Genomic DNA, 20,348 nt, shown 5'->3' with positions numbered 1-20,348 from the left:
AGCAGAACACAGGGATTGGGAGTTACCGGGGTGAAATGCTGTGGCTGCGATTTTTAATTGACTGATCATTGAAACTATTCTGTGTGTAGATTGGTCAGTTAAATAGGATACTGATTTTAAATAAGACCTCTCTCTTTGAAGATAATATTTAAGCAAAGATAGGAAGAATACTAGGGAAGTGATTGGAAGGACATGTTTTTTTGGTGGAAGAGGGGTCCAGGCAGAAGCAAGCACAGGTGCATGAGTCCTGAGGGACAGGCAGGCCAGGTGTATTCTGGAATAGCCAAGACATCAGCTGGACAGGCAGGTGAATGATAAGCTCCCGTATTGTCTAAATTATTTTCCACACAACGTATTCCTTCATGTTTCTGTTGTATAAGTCATCCCTTTTATTTGTTTAGTAAGTCATCTTTCAAGTTCTTTTTTGACCTCCTAGTGGTGGCAAGCTAACGATTTTCAGGAATCTGTATCTCAATCCCCTCCTTTGCCCATGTTTCCCTAACATATGGGACAAGCCTATGTTCTGTGGAAGGGGCAAGTGAAGAGAAAACTGCCCTTAAAAGGTTCAGTTGAGAAATCTTGTTTTGACCGATCCTGTTGGCCTAGAGGACTCACACAGAACTGCTCTTGGAAGTCAAGGGAGGAGAAGGGGGCCCCTGAAACTGGGTAATATGGATTCATAATCCAATGTGTTAACTAACGCGATGCCAAATCGCTCCTTCCGGTTCATTTTTTCATGAGAGTGAATGAGCTCATCATGTAAATTTCTCTAGGGAATCAATCAAAGAGATTGAAGTCTGCTGCTTTTTTAAAAAAACTTTTTGGTAAAAAAGTCTTTCTCTCAGAGACCTACACAAATGGTCCAAAGTGATGATAATTTCAAAACTTTGATTTCTATCACAAAATCTTTCTAGTACTTACATTATAGCCTTAGTCAAATTATAATTAGTGTGTTGGCGTCCTAAACCATAATGCAAGTCCTGTAAATGAGCTTCTAACAGAAGAGCAATGCTTGCACTCTTATTACAGCTATCCTTTCTCCGCAAGTAGCAATCCACATTAGAAACGAAATTTTCCCTGGTATAGAAAACTGTGAAAAACATACAGTTTTTTGTTTGTTTTGTTTTTTTTATAAATTTATTTATTTATTGGCTGTGTTGTGTCTTCCTTGCTGCACTAGGGCTTTCTCTGCTTATTTGTTCCGAGGCATGTGGGATCTTCCTGGAGCAGGAATCAAACCTGTGTCCCCTTCATTGGCAGATTCTTAACCACCGCACCACCTAGGAAGTCCCTACATACAGTTTTAAAAAGAGAAATCCTACCATGACAGTTGAATGTCAAGATGGTCTTATTTTCTCCTCAATAAGGAGCATGTTATGACTATTTTTACACCCTATAAAACCATTAGGAAAAGCAAGTCTCTAAGGACTTATCTTGAATTATTTAAAATGAACCTAGGAGGCAAAAGATTCTGCCTGTGTGAAACAGCATTTCTGCTACCATGGAGTAAAGTTGAGAGAATGGTGCCAAGGATTTATTTGCTTGTAGTGGGAGTTGTTTATCTTTAAATTAAAAACTCATCATTATATCTTGGCAAAGCCTATCTATGTAACATATGGAGAGAGAACAACTCCGGGAACAAGGCAGCCTTTGCAAATGAACATTTAAAAGGAAGCTGTATGGTTGTGGTCTTGAATTGGCCTTGAATGTCGGTCTTGTCACCAGTCTGTGACTAAGGGAGATACTAACACCTGCCTCAGCATTTTATTATGGGGAAGAAATAGGTTATAATGCGCTGAGGTGCTGGCGTACCATGGACACTTTGAACATGTTAACTGCTAGTTTTATAAATGTATCATTCAGAATTATTAGAAATATTCCCTTGAAAATCCCAGCCTTTAAACAAATAATGTTAGAAAGTTTAGAGAGATGGATAAAAACCACTTGGCCAAATCCAGATCACTTCCTCTTTCTTAGTTCCTAATGGATATCACTTTTAATGGAATACAATTTCCATACTGATACTGATTTAATGTTCCCCATCCACCATACATTCAACTTCAGAATGCTTTGAGTACGCAAAATAATCAATAAAAATGCATTTTTATTTGAAAATTGCGCAGAAACAATCACTGAATACAGTTCTCAACCATAGTATTCAAACCCACACACCACAAAATCATTGGATGCTCTGATTTCTGAAGCTACTAGAACTTTGGTACAACAAAATAATGACCTAACAGTGTCTGGCAGGCACCACAGTCTATTCAGGGGCACAGAGAATAAAAACTCCACGTTTAAAGTTCTAATTTACATTCATAGCACTAGACAAAACAGAGATCTGAGTAGATGACAGACAAAACAATCGAACGTGCTTAGCTTAAAAATGAAGATAATATCACTTAAAGGCAGACCGTTGGGATACAGTGAAGCACTTCAGTGTTATGCCAGAACATTGTCTACTTTTAACACATTAAGTAGGATAACTTTACTTTCCTCAAATAATTTCAGATACAGTCAGTATCTTTTACAAGGCTATGGACACAAAAGCCCTATTTATACAAGGAGGATTTTAACCAAATTGTAATATACTATCTAGTAGGTAATTGGATTCCTTGAAAGAAATATAAGCTGACCTACAAAATGAAACAGAACTAATATTTTTTTCAATAACTTGAGGTATGTTAAACATTTTCAATCAAGTACAATGACCGCAAGCCGACCACCCATTTCAAGGTTCCAATATCTCTTCTAAAATTAGTGTTTTGTCCCTGCTATAACACTTGTGAAAGTATGGTTGTGAAAGTACGACTGTGATATTTTATTATTCTTATCTTGGGATAATAGTGCCAGTTTGTGAAATGGAACATAATTTACAAACCAGTTTCTATATATGTTCTCCTTTGGGCCCAACATGAACCCTATGAGGCACCCAGGATTTACGAGCCTCCTACTTGGAGAAGCCATATTTAATGACACACTCATGGCCCCCAAAATATTCTTTCTGGCCACTTTCCTTTCTGTAATACTAGGCTTCTTCTCAAAGACTGTTTGAAAAAATAACCTGAAGAAGGGAAGAGTAAAGATAATCATGTTATTATCTTTCTAGGGGCAGATACATTTTGATGTGCCAATAGACATAGACAGCAGCCGTCGGTTAAATAAGGGATCCATAAGGTTAAGAACAGACATGCGGCTCCTACAGAATTTGCTAATGACTGAGTCAACTGAGAGATAATAGCATGACTTCCATGACCCATTGGAAAGAAAAGGAACCGGGAAACAAATTTAAGTAACTGAATTCAAAAACAATTTCTTTGTACTTTTTTTCTTCAAAAGGTGACGCCCTTTTAAATAACCCCATCATTTTGGTACTCATGCTTTGGTTCGTTTGCTTGTTATTCTCTCTAAATATGAATTTAGAAGATATCTCAACTGTAGCCTGTTGGTAAAATGAGCTCTGCAGAAAGGCATCTTTGTAATGCTACTTCTTAAAAAATTAAATTCTCAGTTTATGAGAAAATTTGATTCAGATAGCGTAAATAAAATGTTTCTAATTTTCCCAAATTTTGATGCCAATCATAAAATACTTGGTGTTTAAAAATTTTTATTAGCTTAGTTCTAAGGGCATAAACTTCTAGTTGGTAGATAAAAAATAACGGATAAGTATATGCCACAGATCTGGTTACAAAACTCTTTGTTACTGTTTTTCTTTTTTTTTTTTTCTTACCTAAAAATCAACCTTGTCAGTATGGTCTTCTCCATGTTCTGCCATAGTTAGAGACTCTATTTAAACAACTTTAATCTCTATTCTCTCTTTATAGCTCCTGTTCAACAATGTCATCATGGTTGGTTGTGTCTCTAGCCAAGAACTCCAAGGCAATAAGTTTATAAAATACCCTATTCATCTAACAATGTTTTATTTTTCTCAGTTCTACTTTATAAGAAGTATCTTAATAGATTTGTAAAGCATTGAGACAGCACTCCTCTCAGAGAATATTCTCTATCTACTTTCCATGGTTAAGAACTCAGCACTCTCCGCAGAAATAAGCTTATACCATTTTGGTCAAAGCTCAAGAAGAAAATATAGCTTTTGGAGAATATTTAAACAATCTTTTCAAATATACACAGTATCTTGGTATCTTGAAAAATGATAAAGCTTTCCCTGAAATATTCAAATACACTAGACTTTTAATGCTTTAAAGCTTGGGAGTAGAAGGTGAAAGACAGCTTTCCTATTACTTTGGCTAACATAGCTCCCAGATCTTCCTTTTAAAGTGTTATTAAGTATCTTAGGAAACCAGAAACTTCATATTATCTCTTTACAAGTTGAATTTTAGATTAAACTTGAAAATTCCTTATGGATGAGGATTCAAATTTTTAGTTCCAGGTTACATACTACACCTACACATTGTATCTCTTTACAGGTATCGCTTCTCCTTCTAACTGATGTACCCACTCCATTGGTGAGAATGTACATGAGCTTCATCAAATCCGTTGATCCCCAGTGGACAAAATTTACACTTTAAAGAATATTTCAGCTGTTATTAAACTATCTTTTAATGTAGTCAATCCTTCTCTATGGTCAAGTTTCTCTCTCTTATAAAGAAGACAAGAAAGGGCTGATAAAAACTCCTGCCCAGTTCCTTCTATCCGTATAGGTTGGCAGAGAATAACTTATACTAGAAGCATCACAAGGACACCCATTGATATATAGAATGTCCTATCTGGTTAAAAACAACAAATAAAATATTTACTTTAGAAAATGCTGGTTTTGAATTTGTTTGCAGTGTGATAGCTGATAATATGGAAATGAGAGCAACTTGGCTGGAGTGGTGACTGGCCAGAGTTTGACATTTTTATGTAAAGACCCACAAGCTCAATCCCCAGCATTTGGCATTTTTTTCTGCCAATTTGTGACTTGTTACCCTCATCACACCAAGACAGACATATCCTCTCAACTGTTTTTGGTACATTTTTCATAAGATTTTTGTTTTTCATTAAAAGCTAACCTTGTACCTAATCACAGTTAGAGTCTCAAGTAATGCCCATTTCCCAGAAAGTGACCAGGAGATGGTGTTAATAATCTCCAGATTGGAATAAGATTCTTACACCCTTTGCTGAAGACATCAGAATACCTTTATCTGCACTAGTGTCTCTGTGAGGCCTTCCTACAACATTACAGGAAATAAGCTATGTGGTTGGAGACGAATTTGGTCTAGGAGGTATCTGAGGCACTGTGTTAGAACAACGTAAACATGAAACCAGTGTAAACACTCCAGAAATGGTTTCTATATCAGAAAGGAACTTTATGTACATTTTAAATAATTCTCCAAAATACGATATCGTTAACTAAAGCATCAGGGACGTAACAAGCAATACATATTGTTGTGTGTGAAATGGCGTATACAATTCTTTAAACGCAGTCTGTATTCTTCATGGCCCCAAATCAATTTGAAATTGTAAAATGAATTGTATGGAATAATGAATTCTGAAATAATGAAAGAGTAAGGTTACTAGTAACGGCTACATAGACTTTGGGATCTTATGACAAACTTGACAGAGAAAACTTTTTTTGTTTAGATCAAGTATTTATAAGTGGAATACTATTTTAAATTAATTTTCGTTTCTCTTGAGATTATTACCCAATAATTGTTATTTTTATAGGAACAGTTCTATAATTAGAGGCATCATCACCCTCTGCTTCATGCTATGGCTATCACATAATGATCTTAAAATAGACCCTGAATAAAGGCTTGTTAAATAACTGACAGTGACAGAATCTTGGCATATGTAAATCAATCATATAACTGGAAAATAAAAAGAAACAAAAAGACATATCCAAAATAGAATGTTTTTCAGATTTTAGAAAGGCTAAATATTCACTATTATGGAAATACAGGGGGCATCACAATTTGAATCCCAAGGAGAATTGGATATAATGACCACAAAAGTTCACCAAATTTTGCCACACCAATGGTTACATTGTTTTTGCCCATATTCCTTTCAGAAGAAACATCTTTGATGTTAGCTAATAGCTTTCTATTCTCTTGGCACAGGCACTGAGGTCATGAATAGTATCATAGAGAAAAACATCCTGGAAGGGGATACCCACTGGTGACCAATCTTAGAAGTTGGCATCGTGCTGCAGAAATCAGAGGACCTGGGCAGTTAACACTGAGAATTTGTTAATCTGTTAAGGACTAACTCCATCAAAGCTTCCAAATTACCTGGATTCATGGAACATTTCTGGGTCTTATCACTAGACAATCTCTTGGATTTATGTTTCTAAAACTGATTCATACCAGATGGAGGTTGGTAGATGGAGGTTAAAGGTTCCTACCTTTAATTTCCTATGTTAGTAACGTAACAAAAAATATACAGAGAGTCTAGAAAAGTGAAGATTAATTGGCAAAATTTTCTACAAAGAGGAACTCTCCTGTAGAAAAATCATATACTCACAATAAAAAGAGAAAACCTAAAGTACAATGCCTTTGTGACTGAAATACATAAATAATAGTTTAATAGAAACGGCTTATGTTTATCAGAAACTAAAATCAAAAACTAACGTAATATTAGTTTGGATGCAATAATAAGAATAGGCCAATGGAAAATACTTTTGTGATCATTTGTAGAAAGAAAAGACAGCATTGTGTGGAAAAATAAAGCCATTAACCAAATTGTTGCTGGAATAAGATACAACTCCATCTCTGCCCACCTCCAGATGTAGTTCAATCATAGGTATTTTGCCTTAGGCAAAATAAAAACAAATGCTAAATACACTGTAATATGGCATGAGGTATCATCAATTTTTATGTGATCAATTACATGAAAATTCAGAGTGACCATAAAATCGATCCATCATTATTCTGAAGTTGTTGATTTACAAAGTGACACACCTTTATTTTTACAATTGAGTCAAAGCCAGGGGTGGGTGTAGGTTGGAGGAAAGTAATGTGATTTAGAGTTTCCAGTACTTTGTAAATCAGAAAGAAACCTAGAATTAATGGTCAATTTTTATTTTATATCACCAGCATACTTTATCTAAAAAAATTAAGGCTAAATAGTTTTTCTTGAGTGCACAAAGACATAGTTAATAAAAAATAATCTTTAATTTCTCCCTGTGACTATCATGATTTGCTAAGAAATATGAAATGTGAAATTGAACACTACACCAATTTCTAAAATGTTGTTGGAATTGGAAACCTCTGGAGACTCTCTTAATCCCAACTGATAATGTAAGCTTCTGATTGGCTTGAGTGAAATTTAGCTAAGTAACTCTCTCAGACATCTGTAACAGATACATTTAATTTCAGTTGTCCAAATGCCATGTTCCCATACCTTCATTTTTCTCCTGGCATTTCTCTTGTCCTCTGTCATTCACAGTCCTATTCTTGTCTATCTGCCATTTATTAAGAATATACAAATGACATTATTACACAGTCTCCTACATTTTCTCAGAAGTCTGACATTCATCCTCTCATAACCTTATCAATAAGGTAGTCATTCTAGCACAGCTTATGGGATGTACATAGTAATGTCACTCTTAATGAGCCACTTAGAACTCCTTATTGTGTATATGCATTTTTAGTTAATATGTTTCCCCCAAGGCAAACCTAAAAGTACAAATCAAATTCTATATAAGAAGTAAATCCAACCTTTTTAAAAAGTCACCTTTCTACATTATCCCTTTAGAAGCCTATTCTTGTCCTCAATGTGACAAGGTACCTTTGGTTCTGATTGAAAACTCACTGGTATTTCTTCTTGTACACTCTCTTACATACTCATCTTCTTTATAAGAAAAATGAATTGCGTGTCCATGATGGTATGATGACACTGGGAAATCCTTGATCTTGTTTGGAGGGGCCTCAGGGACAACTGGTCAACACTTTTGAACACTGTTGACTATTCTGGTTTCTTAAAGTAGATTTTCTGGCAGAAAAAGAAAGGCATGCCATTATGCATGGTCTACTCATCAGCAATTGTATGGTTTGTCGCTCTTTTTGAAAGTGATGTTTGCGTGGGGTTCTGGATGATCAGGTCCTAGGGTAAAGTCTAGCAGGCACATTTCTTCTCTGCTGCCTTGTCACCATCCAGCTTCCCAGAGCTGCCGCCATTGACAGTGTCGGGGACTTGGGTCTTCTCTACACACTGTTCCATTCGTTTCATTATTAAGTCCAAAAGGGTTTCCACAGCTTTTTCCACGTTCTGGCCAGTGGCTGCACTTGTTTCAAAATATGGTATGCTAGCATGGAAAAGATGACAAATATTTTTGAGAGGAAGGAACCAGAAAAGATACAACAAGATGTGCCAATGAGTCACATATGCAAAAACATGGCTGGCTGAGAAATTGTGAAATAATCACAATTTTGCTGGCTGAGTTGGAAAACAGCCTTGTTTTTCCTCAGTGAGTGAAAACTGGTGGGTTGCCTTTCAGTATGGGCGTAACCAGTTTTATGGGCAAGGAAACTGATATAGGAGGTGATCAGGGACTTGAAGCCAAAGCATCATCCCTGATTTTAAAATATTAAGAGGGTAAAAATGCCTAAACCAGTGATTGATACTGCCATTAAACTCTTACGTCTCTCCAGTCAATTATTTAGAAGTCTGATTTAGAAATTAAGCAGGCACTGTATAAGATATTCATGTGAATACAGTCTATATTTATTTGGAATCCGAAGTTTCAAGAAGACATGTACATTTTTAAAGCTCTCAAGGAGAATCTTTCAGTAAAAGTTGGCAGATTTGGCAAAATTCTTAAATTTGAAAAAGAATGACAGTTTCTGCCTTGGGAGTCAATTTACCACTGCATGGGGTATTTTAAATTTGTTTTACTCTACCATTTAAGCTCAGCTAGGATAATAATTGCAATATTATGTCCAGGTCAGGTATTAGTCCTTAGAGTTTTGTAGCTATTAATTAAGAGGCAGTAGAGTACAGTTGATCAGAATATAGGCTCTGATCTCAGTCTGCCTGGGCTGAATTCAAGCTCTTCTACTTGCTAGCTATGTGGCCTTCCATCAGTTATTCAATCTCTCTGTGTCTCAATTCCTCATACATAAAATGGGATAACTCTAGATTTCATACACATGATTATGAGGGGTCAGATGAGTTAAAGTCTAGGAATAGTTGCTAGCACATAATAAGCATTCAGTAAATGTTAGTTGCTACTATTATGAAATAATTCATTAAAAACCTCACATATATTCCTCTGGAAGATCTTTTTCATTCACGTGTCATTCCTGAATCAAGGGGATCCCTCCTAATATCAGTCTCGTGACCCTGTCCCATTATTAAGCAGCAGTGTGCAAGGTCAGAGGACATCTCCACATGACTCACTTACCTGTATTTGTCAGCCAGTTCCCGAGCTTGCCGTTCGTTGACTTCCCTCTGGTCTGGCAGGTCTGCCTTGTTGCCAATTAATACTATATCTGGATTTTCACAATAAGCATTTGCTTGCAGTTGGCCTTGGAAAGCAAACAGATGGAACCAGCAAGTTAGCTATAAACAAGTGATGTCACATGACTGCTCATACTTCAGAGTCCTAATCTAATTGTTCATCTCCAGCTTGGCTGCTTACGTGTTATGTTATATTAGCCAAGTTGCTTAACTCTTCCCAGCCACAGTTTCCTCATCTAGAAAATGGAGATAGTGCCTCACAGGTTGCAGGTTGTGAAGATTAATAATAATGTATATGAAGCACCTGTATGAACACCTATCAGCACTCTTCTACACCTGGGGAAATGCCCTTTGAGATGAACATACTGTTTTTCATACCATTTGTCCCTCAAATATAAGTGGAGATAAGAGTACATAGGTTTGCTCTTTCCTTTAGGAGGCTGCTACATTTCCCTTTCCTGAGGTTCAAGGTGATGATCTATAAGAGCAGAACATTTTTGAACCACACAAATTCATGTAGAAACAATATTAGGGCAGATCACTTGTTTTTCTCTTTTCTTCAGGAGACACTGTTTAAAAGAGAAAGGGGGTGTGGGGGAGGAGGAGGAGGGAAAGAAGAAGGAGGAGAAGGAGAAGGAGAAGGAAAAGAGGGAGGGAGAAAGGAAGGAAATGATAAAAAAAAACCAAACTTGTCAACCTATGTTTTCAAGGTTATGGGACTATATTATTGTCTATCTCAAGGCATACTATGTGCAACCTTGCTGAGGCCAGAGGAAGAAGACAAAGACTTACTCTGCAACCAATTATTTGGATATTAGGAGTTAAAACCTTATTAGATATGGCAATTAATTATCTTAAATCCCAACAGTATCCTTCTAAAAATTTTTAGAAACAAGGGAAAATCTCGTCTACCTTGAAAAATGATGACCGAATCATTCTCTGAAAGAACTGAATAATCTTACCTGGTTATCCCCCCAGAACCCACTAATAACACTAAAATTTGGATAAAGAAATGTAATAATAAAAGGAAATGGAGACAGATCCTAGGATAAAAATTCACTTGGAGAAGCAATTGTCAGAATATGTTGGTATTTTTCCCACTGGCGCAACTGAGTTAGTGAACTTACATTTAAAGCATATACATAAAATTACATTTAATATGTGATAATAAGATATGAATATATTTGAGAAGCTACACAGCCAGACACTCTCAGCCAGGTGCTCTGGGGTATCGTAATGGAACAAAGTAGACAAAGTCTGAGCCTTCATAGAGCTTATATTTCTAGGGGTGGAAAGGATCAAAGCTACATGTAAAGAAAGAAATATATCATATCAGGTGATGGCAGTGACCAAATGAAATGAAAATTGTACTGAGGGAATACAGGGTGATGGAGAGCGCTGTTTTAGATGGGGTGGTGAGGGAAAGCTTCTCCCAAGAGAGAAATAAGGTTTGAACAAAAACTTCAAGGAGGTGAAAGAACTAACACATGCTGTAAATGGGAAAAGAGCAGTCAAAAGCCCCAGGCAGAATTAAGCTTTTTAGGAGGAGGCCAGTGAGCTGGGGCGGAGTAAGAGTGAATTAAAGAGGAAAGCGATCTCTATGGCCTTGGAGGTAAGCAAAGGACTCTGGATTTTCTTCCAAATGAAATGGGAAATCCCAGAAGGACTTTGAGCAGAGGAATAATATGATCTAATCTTTTAAAAACTATCGCTCTGGCCACAGACAGCCCCAACAAATTTAGAAATGACAAGCAGCACCAGCCCCATGTCCCACTAGGATCAAAACTGGTATTTGTAATTTAAAAAATGCAGATGAAATATTGTCTTTAGTGCTACATCAATTGAAAAATCAAGGAAAAATCAAATACCAGGCTTCTGTGCTGACATATATCAATCTGGCTTTAATACCTGATTAGGCTACTTTGAAACTTTATATTATGTTTAAATTGCCATGAAGGCTGGTGATTTTTTCTAGATCCATCTTCCTCACACTTGAATACTTTTCAAAAGAAAAAGTAAAGTTTCAAGGAGAGTTTATTAACCGATACACCGTACCATATCTTCACGTGGCTGTTCTGCCCTGAAACTATTTCTCACCTAATTAACCCATGAGGAACCCTTTAGGTAACCCATGTGCAAGGCACACACTATAGGTGCCCAGGTGCCTGCTCAGAAAACACTGCTATTTCTCTGTGTCCCCTCCAGGCTAGATGGAGTAGATGTGACCACTCGCTTAGTTGTAAGAAGTCCTTCAAGACTTACTGGACAAGTGGAATGAATGGCCTGTCAATTGCAATAATAAAGTCCTTACGTATAGGTGGTGGTTCTTCTAAGGTGTCAAAGGAAAATCAGTTTTATGTGGTAAGCCACACAGAAGCCACCTCTTTGAAGGTGACGCAGGAAACACTAAACTTGTGACTTCTTTTTAGAGTTAATGTGTGGTCACCCATCTGGCTTCATCTTGTGAGGCCAACAAGCAAATAGAGCCGTTGTGTCCCAACGTGACCAGTAGAAGTTACTCAGTCCCACTTACTCATCCAGTTTCTGACATTTAAGAAGCTCTGTTGACTGGTGAGGTCAAACATTAATAAGAAACCCATGGCGTCTCTGAAAAACGCAGTGGTGAGACTCCGGAATCTGCCAAGAAAGCACAATGGATAGTTCTGAATGTTAGTCCACATGCAAATTCAGATGACAATACAAACCCTATTTCCCTTTCAAATATGAACTCTCCGTGGCATCCTCTGGGTGATCATATGATGGGAGAGTGAGCAGAAAGACTGCTGAAGGGTCAGAGGAGAACACCTGGTTATAGATTTGTTTAAGATCACGTCCTGGCTTTATGTTCCATAGCAGGTACACACACAAAAGTTTGTAACCTTCAATCACACACTTGCTTACACAGCCCTTTGGAATCTTTCTCTCGTTGGCACACAAGCATCTTGTGGCCCACAATTAAAATATAAGCTGGGGCTTATACTTATACTTTTCAATTTTCCTGTCTGTGGCCAGAAGGAAGCTTGGCACATGGCAGCCTGAAAGTGAATGCCTGGGGTTACATGCAGAAAACCACAACTTGTTAGCAGCTGGAATTAGGGTTCTTTTGCAGGGAAAACAATGTTGGTGAGAAAACTCTTTTATAAGCACTCTTTGGGGGTAAAACTGAACTTTAGGCTGGAATGCATGTCTCTTAAAGAGAAGGAAGACAGTGAAGAAAGGAAAAATAGGGTGTTGATTAGGGGGGTGGAGGCCAGGGCAGAGAGAGTAGTTGATGAGAGAAAGCAAGAGCACTCAGCTCTAACGGAGGATTTTGAAGAATACACTCCATCACATGTAATATGAAGGCTTTCTCTCTCCTGCTCCACCTCAATATCCTAGGGGAAGTTGAAGATGCTCTCAGATTGACTTCAATGTCAGAAATGGGCAAAACCAGAGATCACACATATGGTCCAGAGAAGGTTTGGGCTATACGGATAAAGAAGTGAATTTGGCAATTGGTTTTTAGAAAAACACATGACTTTGAAACAGAGAAGCATATCGCTTCCTAGCCTAAATGTCCTCCTAATTTTTGATCTCCTACTTTGGCCTGTTTCTAGATTCTTGGGTTTCCTCTGGATTCTATTCTTGACCCCTTCTTGCTCTACATAGATTCACTGGGTAATCTCATCCACTTCCATGGCTCAATTATCACCTATATGTTGAACCCCAAATTTCAGGTCTAGCTCTTTCCTGCTGTCCACACTGTACGCCCAATTACTTGTTGGGTATTTCCACTAGGAGGAAACTAAGGTACCCTCAACTTCACATGTTCAAAACCAAACTGACCCCTCCTCCTGATTTCTTTTTCTGTCAGTGGATTCACCATCTGCCTTGGTTGCCTTCACCTGCTGTATACAAGCAATCAACAAATATCTCCTGACCGTCTCATTTCTGCCACTACTCTAGTTTCCAGCCCATTATCTTCCACCTGGATAATTTCAACAGCCTTCTCAACAGGCTTCCTGTCTCCAGTGTTGTTTGGGATCCTCCTCTTCCCTGATTTCTTCCCATTGATTATATAAATCCTCTGCTAAAAACATTTACATGATGATGTATTGCTCTTAAGATAATGACTGAACTTTTCAATAATCCGTCAAGGCTCTGCATGAACTAACCCTCGCTCTTCTCACCAGCTTCACCTCTTGACTACCCACAGGCATAATGATCTTCTTTTAGTTCTTAGAAAGTTCACTGTCTCCCCTGGGCTTCCACACATGCTGTTATTCCTGTGGGTAACCTCGCCTTCCTGCTTCCTTTACCTCCTATCCTTTTAGCCTAGATAAGATTCACTCATACATTGTATGAGTGTATATATTTATATATAACACTATCCCCTCCCAACGCTGACTTCCCAAGACCCCCATGTAGGTTATGGACTCCTCTTGGTGCAACTGACACCCACTCTTTTTTTTCTTGTTACTGTCCTAAAGCTATTATTGCAATTGTTTATTTGTCCAAATTCCACCCTACAAGCTCCAAGAGAAAAGCAGCTGTTTCTAACTTGCTACCCATTGCATTTTTATGGCCCTGAACATATTTTTTGCTCACTAAATGTTTGTCAAATTTTGATACAGGAATAAAGAAAGAAAATAGCAAAGGATATAACATTATTAAAGTGTTAAATGACTTCAATAGAGAACAATACTTTTAATACTAAAGCAGGGAGAAGGGATATTTTAATAACTATTTATTTCCAAAATAAGATTTCTTTGGTAGGACATAATCATGATGATTCTGAAATACCAAAAGTTTTACTCAATTTTATTTTTGTGGATTTGTCCCTACTAGTCACTAGAAGCTCAGAGATTACAGTGTTTTTATTGAACGGTTCTTTCTCTCTCTTTGGGGACTAGCTGTACTCACAAAACTGTCTCCTACTCAAACCACAAGAGTGTGGCTAACTCAGCCACAAGAGTCTGCTCTCCGTCCTCTCCTTAAGAGAGAGAGAGAGAGAGAGAGTGTGCGTGTGTGTGTGTGTGTGTGTCTCATTTGAGGATAAGACTGTGCTTTATGCCCCTCTCACTACCCACAGCACATTATAATTACTTTAAAATGTACCCGGGCCTTCTCTGGTGGCACAGTGGTTAAGAATCCACCTGCCAATGCAGGGGACACAGGTTTGAGCCCTGATCCAGGAGGATCCCACATGCCTCAGAGCAACTTAGCCCTTGGGTCACAACTACTGAGCCTGCGCTCGAGAGCCTGCGAGCCACAACTACTGAAGCCCGCATGCCTAGAGCCCATGCCCCACAACAAAAGAAGCCACCGCAATGAGAAGCCTGTGCACCACAATGAAGAGTAGTCTGTGCTCGCCACAACTAGAGAAAGCCCATGCACAGCAATGAAGACCCAATGCAGCCAAATAATAATGATAATAAAAATAAAAAATTTTTTAAAGGAAAAAAAAATATTTAAAATAAAAATGTACTTGTTGGATAGGTCTCATTGGAGCAAATACTTTCCCATCCATAGCAACACGGGTAAGATACTCTTGCTCTGGACCAGGCTCATACCCTGGACCACTCAGCCCAGTACCCTTGTTAACCCCCAGGGTTAACTTTCCAGGGTTTACTCCAGGTGAAAGGTTATTTATTTCTAGCTTTACCCATCAACCTCATTCTGTCCCCAGGGTGAGGAAAGCTAGGCCCCATGAGAAAACAAATCCTGGGGCACATTATGGCTTTCTCCCTCACTGAGAACTAAGTCTGTGCCCTGCATCCTTTAGGTTTACATAAGAGGGATGATTTTTTTTCCTCCTTCCCATAAGGTGACTCTTATCAATAATCATTATCATACATGGGTCATAGTGCCAGATGTCCTCAGGCACAGGGTTGAGGTGTGAGGCATTGTTTATCCTGTTGCTTAGCTACACCTTATATATATAGAACACAAAATTCTCAAGGGATGAATAACCTCGATGTTACTAAGACTGTCCCTAGTATTTCCCACTTCTCTCCTGGAGCAACTGTCTTAAAAGGACAGATGAGAGAAGCCTGCCATCATGCTAGGCTGACATATCGTGTGCGAAGACATATGGGAACCACATTTTCTTATATTACTTCTTCAAAAAATGAATTAAATTGGTCTATAAAACATACATCTTTGTGACAACAAAACTGACATATGAACAGAGATTCTTGTGAGGAACGGCTTCAGAAGAACCAGCCGTGTTGAAGGATGTGTGTAAATGGAATTCACAGTCAAAAAAGCTCACAGAGAGGGCCCGGCACCTCTCCCAGCGTTTACACTCACTGAAAGCGAGAATGTTTTGGATTCGTTTCAAAGACTGAAGTGTTTACAAGCATAAACATTGTAAGACGTGCGATGCATAGGAGGTATACGCCTTCTAAATATCTTCTCTGACAATCTATTGCCAATTTTTGTTTCATCTAATATTGAAAAGCTTCACTAGCTTGGGGTCTTTCGCACTCTGAAAGTTTACATCTCAATATTTCATCAACTAATGGCATAGCACTTCTGGCTCTAAGCAATCAACACTACCGTCTACTGAGTGTGTCTTGTCTTGGACGTTGTACCAGGGAAGAGGCTGAAAAACCAAGCATGGCCTCTGTCTTTATAAAGCTCACAATTGTGTTGGGGTGAGAAGGTCACAAGTGAATCGAAGTACAGCAGTTAGAGAAAAAATAAAAGATTCGCTTATTGAAAGGTGTTATATAATTAACTGAGTAACTTAAGGGTAGATGTTGTAGGAGGTCGAGAAAGAGGGAGTCTGTTTCAGCTGGAGTGTTCAGAAAAGCCCCACCGAGCACACGTGATGTGAGCCACGCCTGGTGAAAGGAGAGGCTCAGGGAAAGTGGGGAGTAAGACTTCCCAGCTGGAGGGTGATGGTGAGACCAAAATCTTAGTAAAGCCAGTCAAATGGCACAGGATGAGAGGCTGTGTGTAATGACAGAGAGTGACGAGAAAGATATTAACACCCTTTCCTTCAATTCCCTCTTCAAGTAGCACTTGTAACAATGTTAATTTCCCACCTCAATTCAGTTAAATTCTGGAGAAGTTTTTCTTTTTTCCCCTATTACAAAGTACAAAGACAATGTATAAGAATCTTCACAGAGATTTCTGAAAATCTGATTTTTGAAATCTGCACCAAATATACAATGCTAGTTATGGTTAATTAACTACAAATAATTTATTTTTATTTTTTGATACATATGTCTATTTTGACACCAGGAGGAGAGTTGCATATCCTTAGATTTTCAAGTTCACATACAGCATTCACATTAAAATAAGTTTTTCCAAGCTATTTGTAGCTAGAAACAAAATAATTCACTGTTACCGCTCTTGTCCTGCGGTGTCCCAAAGCTGAAGATGCACCTTAAATGCTTTCCCTGTTGACCCATTTGGTCCCTGTGTGTTATAAACCTGGAAAAAAATACAAATGTCATCAGTTGATACTGCTTTGGATTTTGTCTGCATTCAAATTCTCTGGGTTCACTCAGCATATTTTTTCTCAATTAGTATAATCAAAGTTCATAGTGCAGAATAAATATTTGCTCTGTTTTTTTTTCCCAGAAGTATCACACATACTCTCACTTTTAAATGTCAAGTATAAGTATGGTTTTCAACACAATTTAGGCATCCTGCAAACTTAAATTAGACGCCTTCTGTCTTTCCTTCACGGAGGCAGCAAACATTAGATTTAGGACCCAAGTTCTAGGTTTGAATATCGACTCTTCATTTAACCTCTTAGAATCTTATTTTCTTTTTAGATAATCGAGACCCATAATCTCCTCCTACTTTACAGAGTTACTGCAAACTTAAATGAAATAACAGATATGAAGGCATTTTTAAAACAGTAAAATGCTTTACAAATACTTGAGTATCTTCTACTGTGCACTGGACTTTCAAAATGACTTAGCCACGAAATACACATAAAATTTCTCAATAAGTTTACACAGGATATTTCACATCTTCCCTTACTAGCTTTTTCTTCGAAGGCTCTTTTTTAGAAAAGTTTAATTTTTTTAAATGACGGCCTTTCGACTTCTTATTTAAGCAAAGCATAATAATTTTAATATTCATTCAGCTTTCTTACTTACGGTTTAGTGAAAATGTTTTAAAGGGAAAACTTTTCAAGGACTTATACCTAGATCAGTGGGGGCATTTGGAAGGGGAGTAGGCACAGAAAAATCCTGGAGGGGTTGGGAGCAAGTTTGCTAGAACTACACTACGCGACTTTCAGATAAGGTACAGGATAGTGTAAGGAACCATGATTTAACTTCTCAATCATCACTTTCTTTGCTGTTTTTTGTTGTTGTTGTTATTTATTTATTTATTTGCATTTCTGACATCAACTGGAAGCAGCCGCCATCTTGGCAATCAAGAATACCTCCGGTGGCAGTAAATCTGGCTAAGCTTCTGTGCCTATGCTACACGTCTCACATGTCACAATATCCTTCTTCCTGTCATTAGCGTCTAGCATAGGAGAAGGAAGTGGCTGTGATTCTCACTTAAACTCCCTTATCTTGAAAAATAGCATGGATTGGTCTCACATTCTGTTCATAAGAAGCTAGTGATTGATGGCTGAGTCTACACATAAATAAAAATGCAGCAAGAGCTCACAAAGCTCATGTTCCAGCTATGTGCCAATCATTCTTTTAAGCTCTTTCGTCAGCATAGGAAAATGAACACTTGTTTTTATTGAGGAACTGAGATCAAGAGTTAATGATTTTAGATACTAATTCATGTTTTGAAAGGTTCCTTAAGAATTCAAAGAAAACACACTATGGAAACCCGTAGATGATTTATTTTAGTTGCCCTGTGTACTTCTGGAGGCAAGTGATAGTGCCACTCATTTTTTTCTAAGCAAAATGTAATCTATATTTGAGACAGTAAAAAATAATATTCAAGTTGGATTAAAGTGACAGGTTATGAATTTCACGTGATAAAAGAGAGACACCTTGCAATGCAATAAACATAGCTTCTTAATTCTTATTTGATACAGGAGAATCAGCAACCGGTTAACAGTATGGTTAAAAACGTACCACACGTTTTTCCCGAAAATCTATCCCTACTGTTGTGATGAACTTGGGATTGAATTTATTGTCTGTGTATCGATAAAGAAATGTCGTCTTCCCCACGCCTGAATCTCCAAGGGCCAGGAGTTTGATCAGATAATCATAGTCCCCATCGGTCATAGTGATGGTTTTGATGGGCCTGTGTGGGAAGAAAATAAGTATTTACAATTAAAATTGGTTTTCCTTTGCCTTCCTGTAAAACCATGTACATTTAGCTTTCAAAGGTAAAAAATTGAAATGCCTCTATTCTGTGAAATTCTAAGTTAACTAGTTCAGAGCAGCTTCAGGAGTAAGGACTCTTCCATGATTTCACTTAGTACCTATATTTTTACATCATGTCAGGTAATACAGAACAAAAGCTATGTGTACCCACCATGGCTATTGCCACAGCAATAGCAGAACTTAGAATTACAGCTTTTTTTCTTTTTTTTTAAAGCCAGTGTCCCTTGAGATCAAGAGTATGATATGGGGCTAGGAAGAGGAGTCACAGGGAACAGAAAAAGCTGTCCAAGATGATGCAGGTGTGCTAGGGGGAGACCGAAATTATACATGAGTAGTGGAACAGAAAAGCCCAGGGGAATATTCTGCATCTAATCCTGCAGAGCTTTCTATTACATGCATACAAAATATTCCTTTTTAATTTAAAAAATTTAACAACTGAAATGACAACCTTTAAAAACACTGATTTGAAATCATTTCAAAAGCAATGTTTTAAAATCTTCTATTTTGAAATACCGAACCCTATGTTCTCCAATGGCAAATCTGCTGTATTTGGCAAATCTGTTGAATATTTTCTAGGTCTTGAAAAAAGGGGAAGAGCTATTCAGAGGCATAACTATGGTAACTGCTGATGCTTCTCCTGAAGGAACATCACTTGCCATTTCTGCCACTCCCCTCACCTCTCCTGCCTCAGTCTTAGTTTCTTCTGTTGTTGCAAAGGCTATGCGTGGTGCCAAGGGCTAATGCCAGAAACAGTGGTCACACCCAAACTACTACCACATGCCTTTGAACTACACCATCACCCACTAAATACTTGATGTAGTTTCCACTCTTGAGGTTAGCAAAATGACTTGCCGTTTGGTACAACTTTTCTGATTTGTGTGTTATAGAAATGGGTTTGTCATATCCTATGTACAGAAAGGCTTATGAAGATGTCCCTAGAATAGAAACATTTCTCTCCTATCATGTGAGAAGGAGGAATATTTCCCCACCTCTTCAATCCAGAAGACAGTGTACTCTTCAGGAATTCTGAGGTGATCAAAATGAAATGTCAACAATAGGCTGCTTCACCGACATATCTAAAAATTGCTACATAATTCTAATCATTTTTCTACATGTAAGAAAATGATGCAGAGAATTCCCTGGTGCTTTCAATGCAGGGGCGCAGGTTCAATCCCTGGCTGGGGAACTAAGAACCTGTAAGCCACGTGGCATGGCCAAAAATTTTAGAAAAAGAAAGAACGAAAGAAAACGATGCACATATTCATCAATTTAAACAAAGCTTTATTTTTCACACGGTCATTTCAGCATATGGTCAAAACTACACTGTTTCATGTCTTTGGATAAATAATGATGAAGATGAAGATTAGGTGGTTAGCCAGCCAGTATATTACATCATTTGGAAGATTTACAGTGTTTTCACATTAGAATTTTCTAAAATTTGACCGCTATTGATGCTAAATCCTCCTAAATGTATTATGGTTGATGGATGTATATTTCTTTAATTAACGAACGGTTTTTGAGGTCCGGTGTTTTGAGAGCTGTCAATATATATTTTTGCGCTAAAGCTTTCCTCTCTTATAACATCCTTTCTTCACTGAGTAGGACTCTCACGGTGGATGTTTGCTGACTGTGAATGTACTCTTTTTCTTT

General features: G+C 37.8%; 1 protein-coding gene across 5 annotated transcripts in view; it reads right to left on the bottom strand.

Moving 5' to 3' along the window:
- Nucleotides 1-7,952: 7,952 nt before the first annotated feature.
- RAB27B (RAB27B, member RAS oncogene family) overlaps nucleotides 7,953-20,348 on the bottom strand; it is a 54,283-nt gene continuing 41,887 nt past the window's right edge. For all 5 annotated transcript variants that reach the window (XM_057699278.1, XM_057699277.1, XM_057699274.1 and 2 more), the window contains 5 exons: nucleotides 18,444-18,615; nucleotides 16,736-16,821; nucleotides 11,933-12,036; nucleotides 9,344-9,467; nucleotides 7,953-8,245 (listed from right to left, as the gene is read on the bottom strand). In XM_057699278.1, coding sequence (XP_057555261.1) covers nucleotides 8,056-8,245; nucleotides 9,344-9,467; nucleotides 11,933-12,036; nucleotides 16,736-16,821; nucleotides 18,444-18,596 — 657 coding nt within the window. In that variant the 5' untranslated portion in view covers nucleotides 18,597-18,615 and the 3' untranslated portion in view covers nucleotides 7,953-8,055. The remainder of the gene's footprint in view (nucleotides 8,246-9,343; nucleotides 9,468-11,932; nucleotides 12,037-16,735; nucleotides 16,822-18,443; nucleotides 18,616-20,348) is intronic.

The sequence above is a fragment of the Hippopotamus amphibius genome, chromosome 11, assembly GCF_030028045.1.
Source record: "Hippopotamus amphibius kiboko isolate mHipAmp2 chromosome 11, mHipAmp2.hap2, whole genome shotgun sequence".
Taxonomy (NCBI): Eukaryota; Metazoa; Chordata; class Mammalia; order Artiodactyla; family Hippopotamidae; genus Hippopotamus; species Hippopotamus amphibius.
Note: the sequence above shows the minus strand (reverse complement) of the source record. Positions and strands in the feature narration are given on the sequence as shown.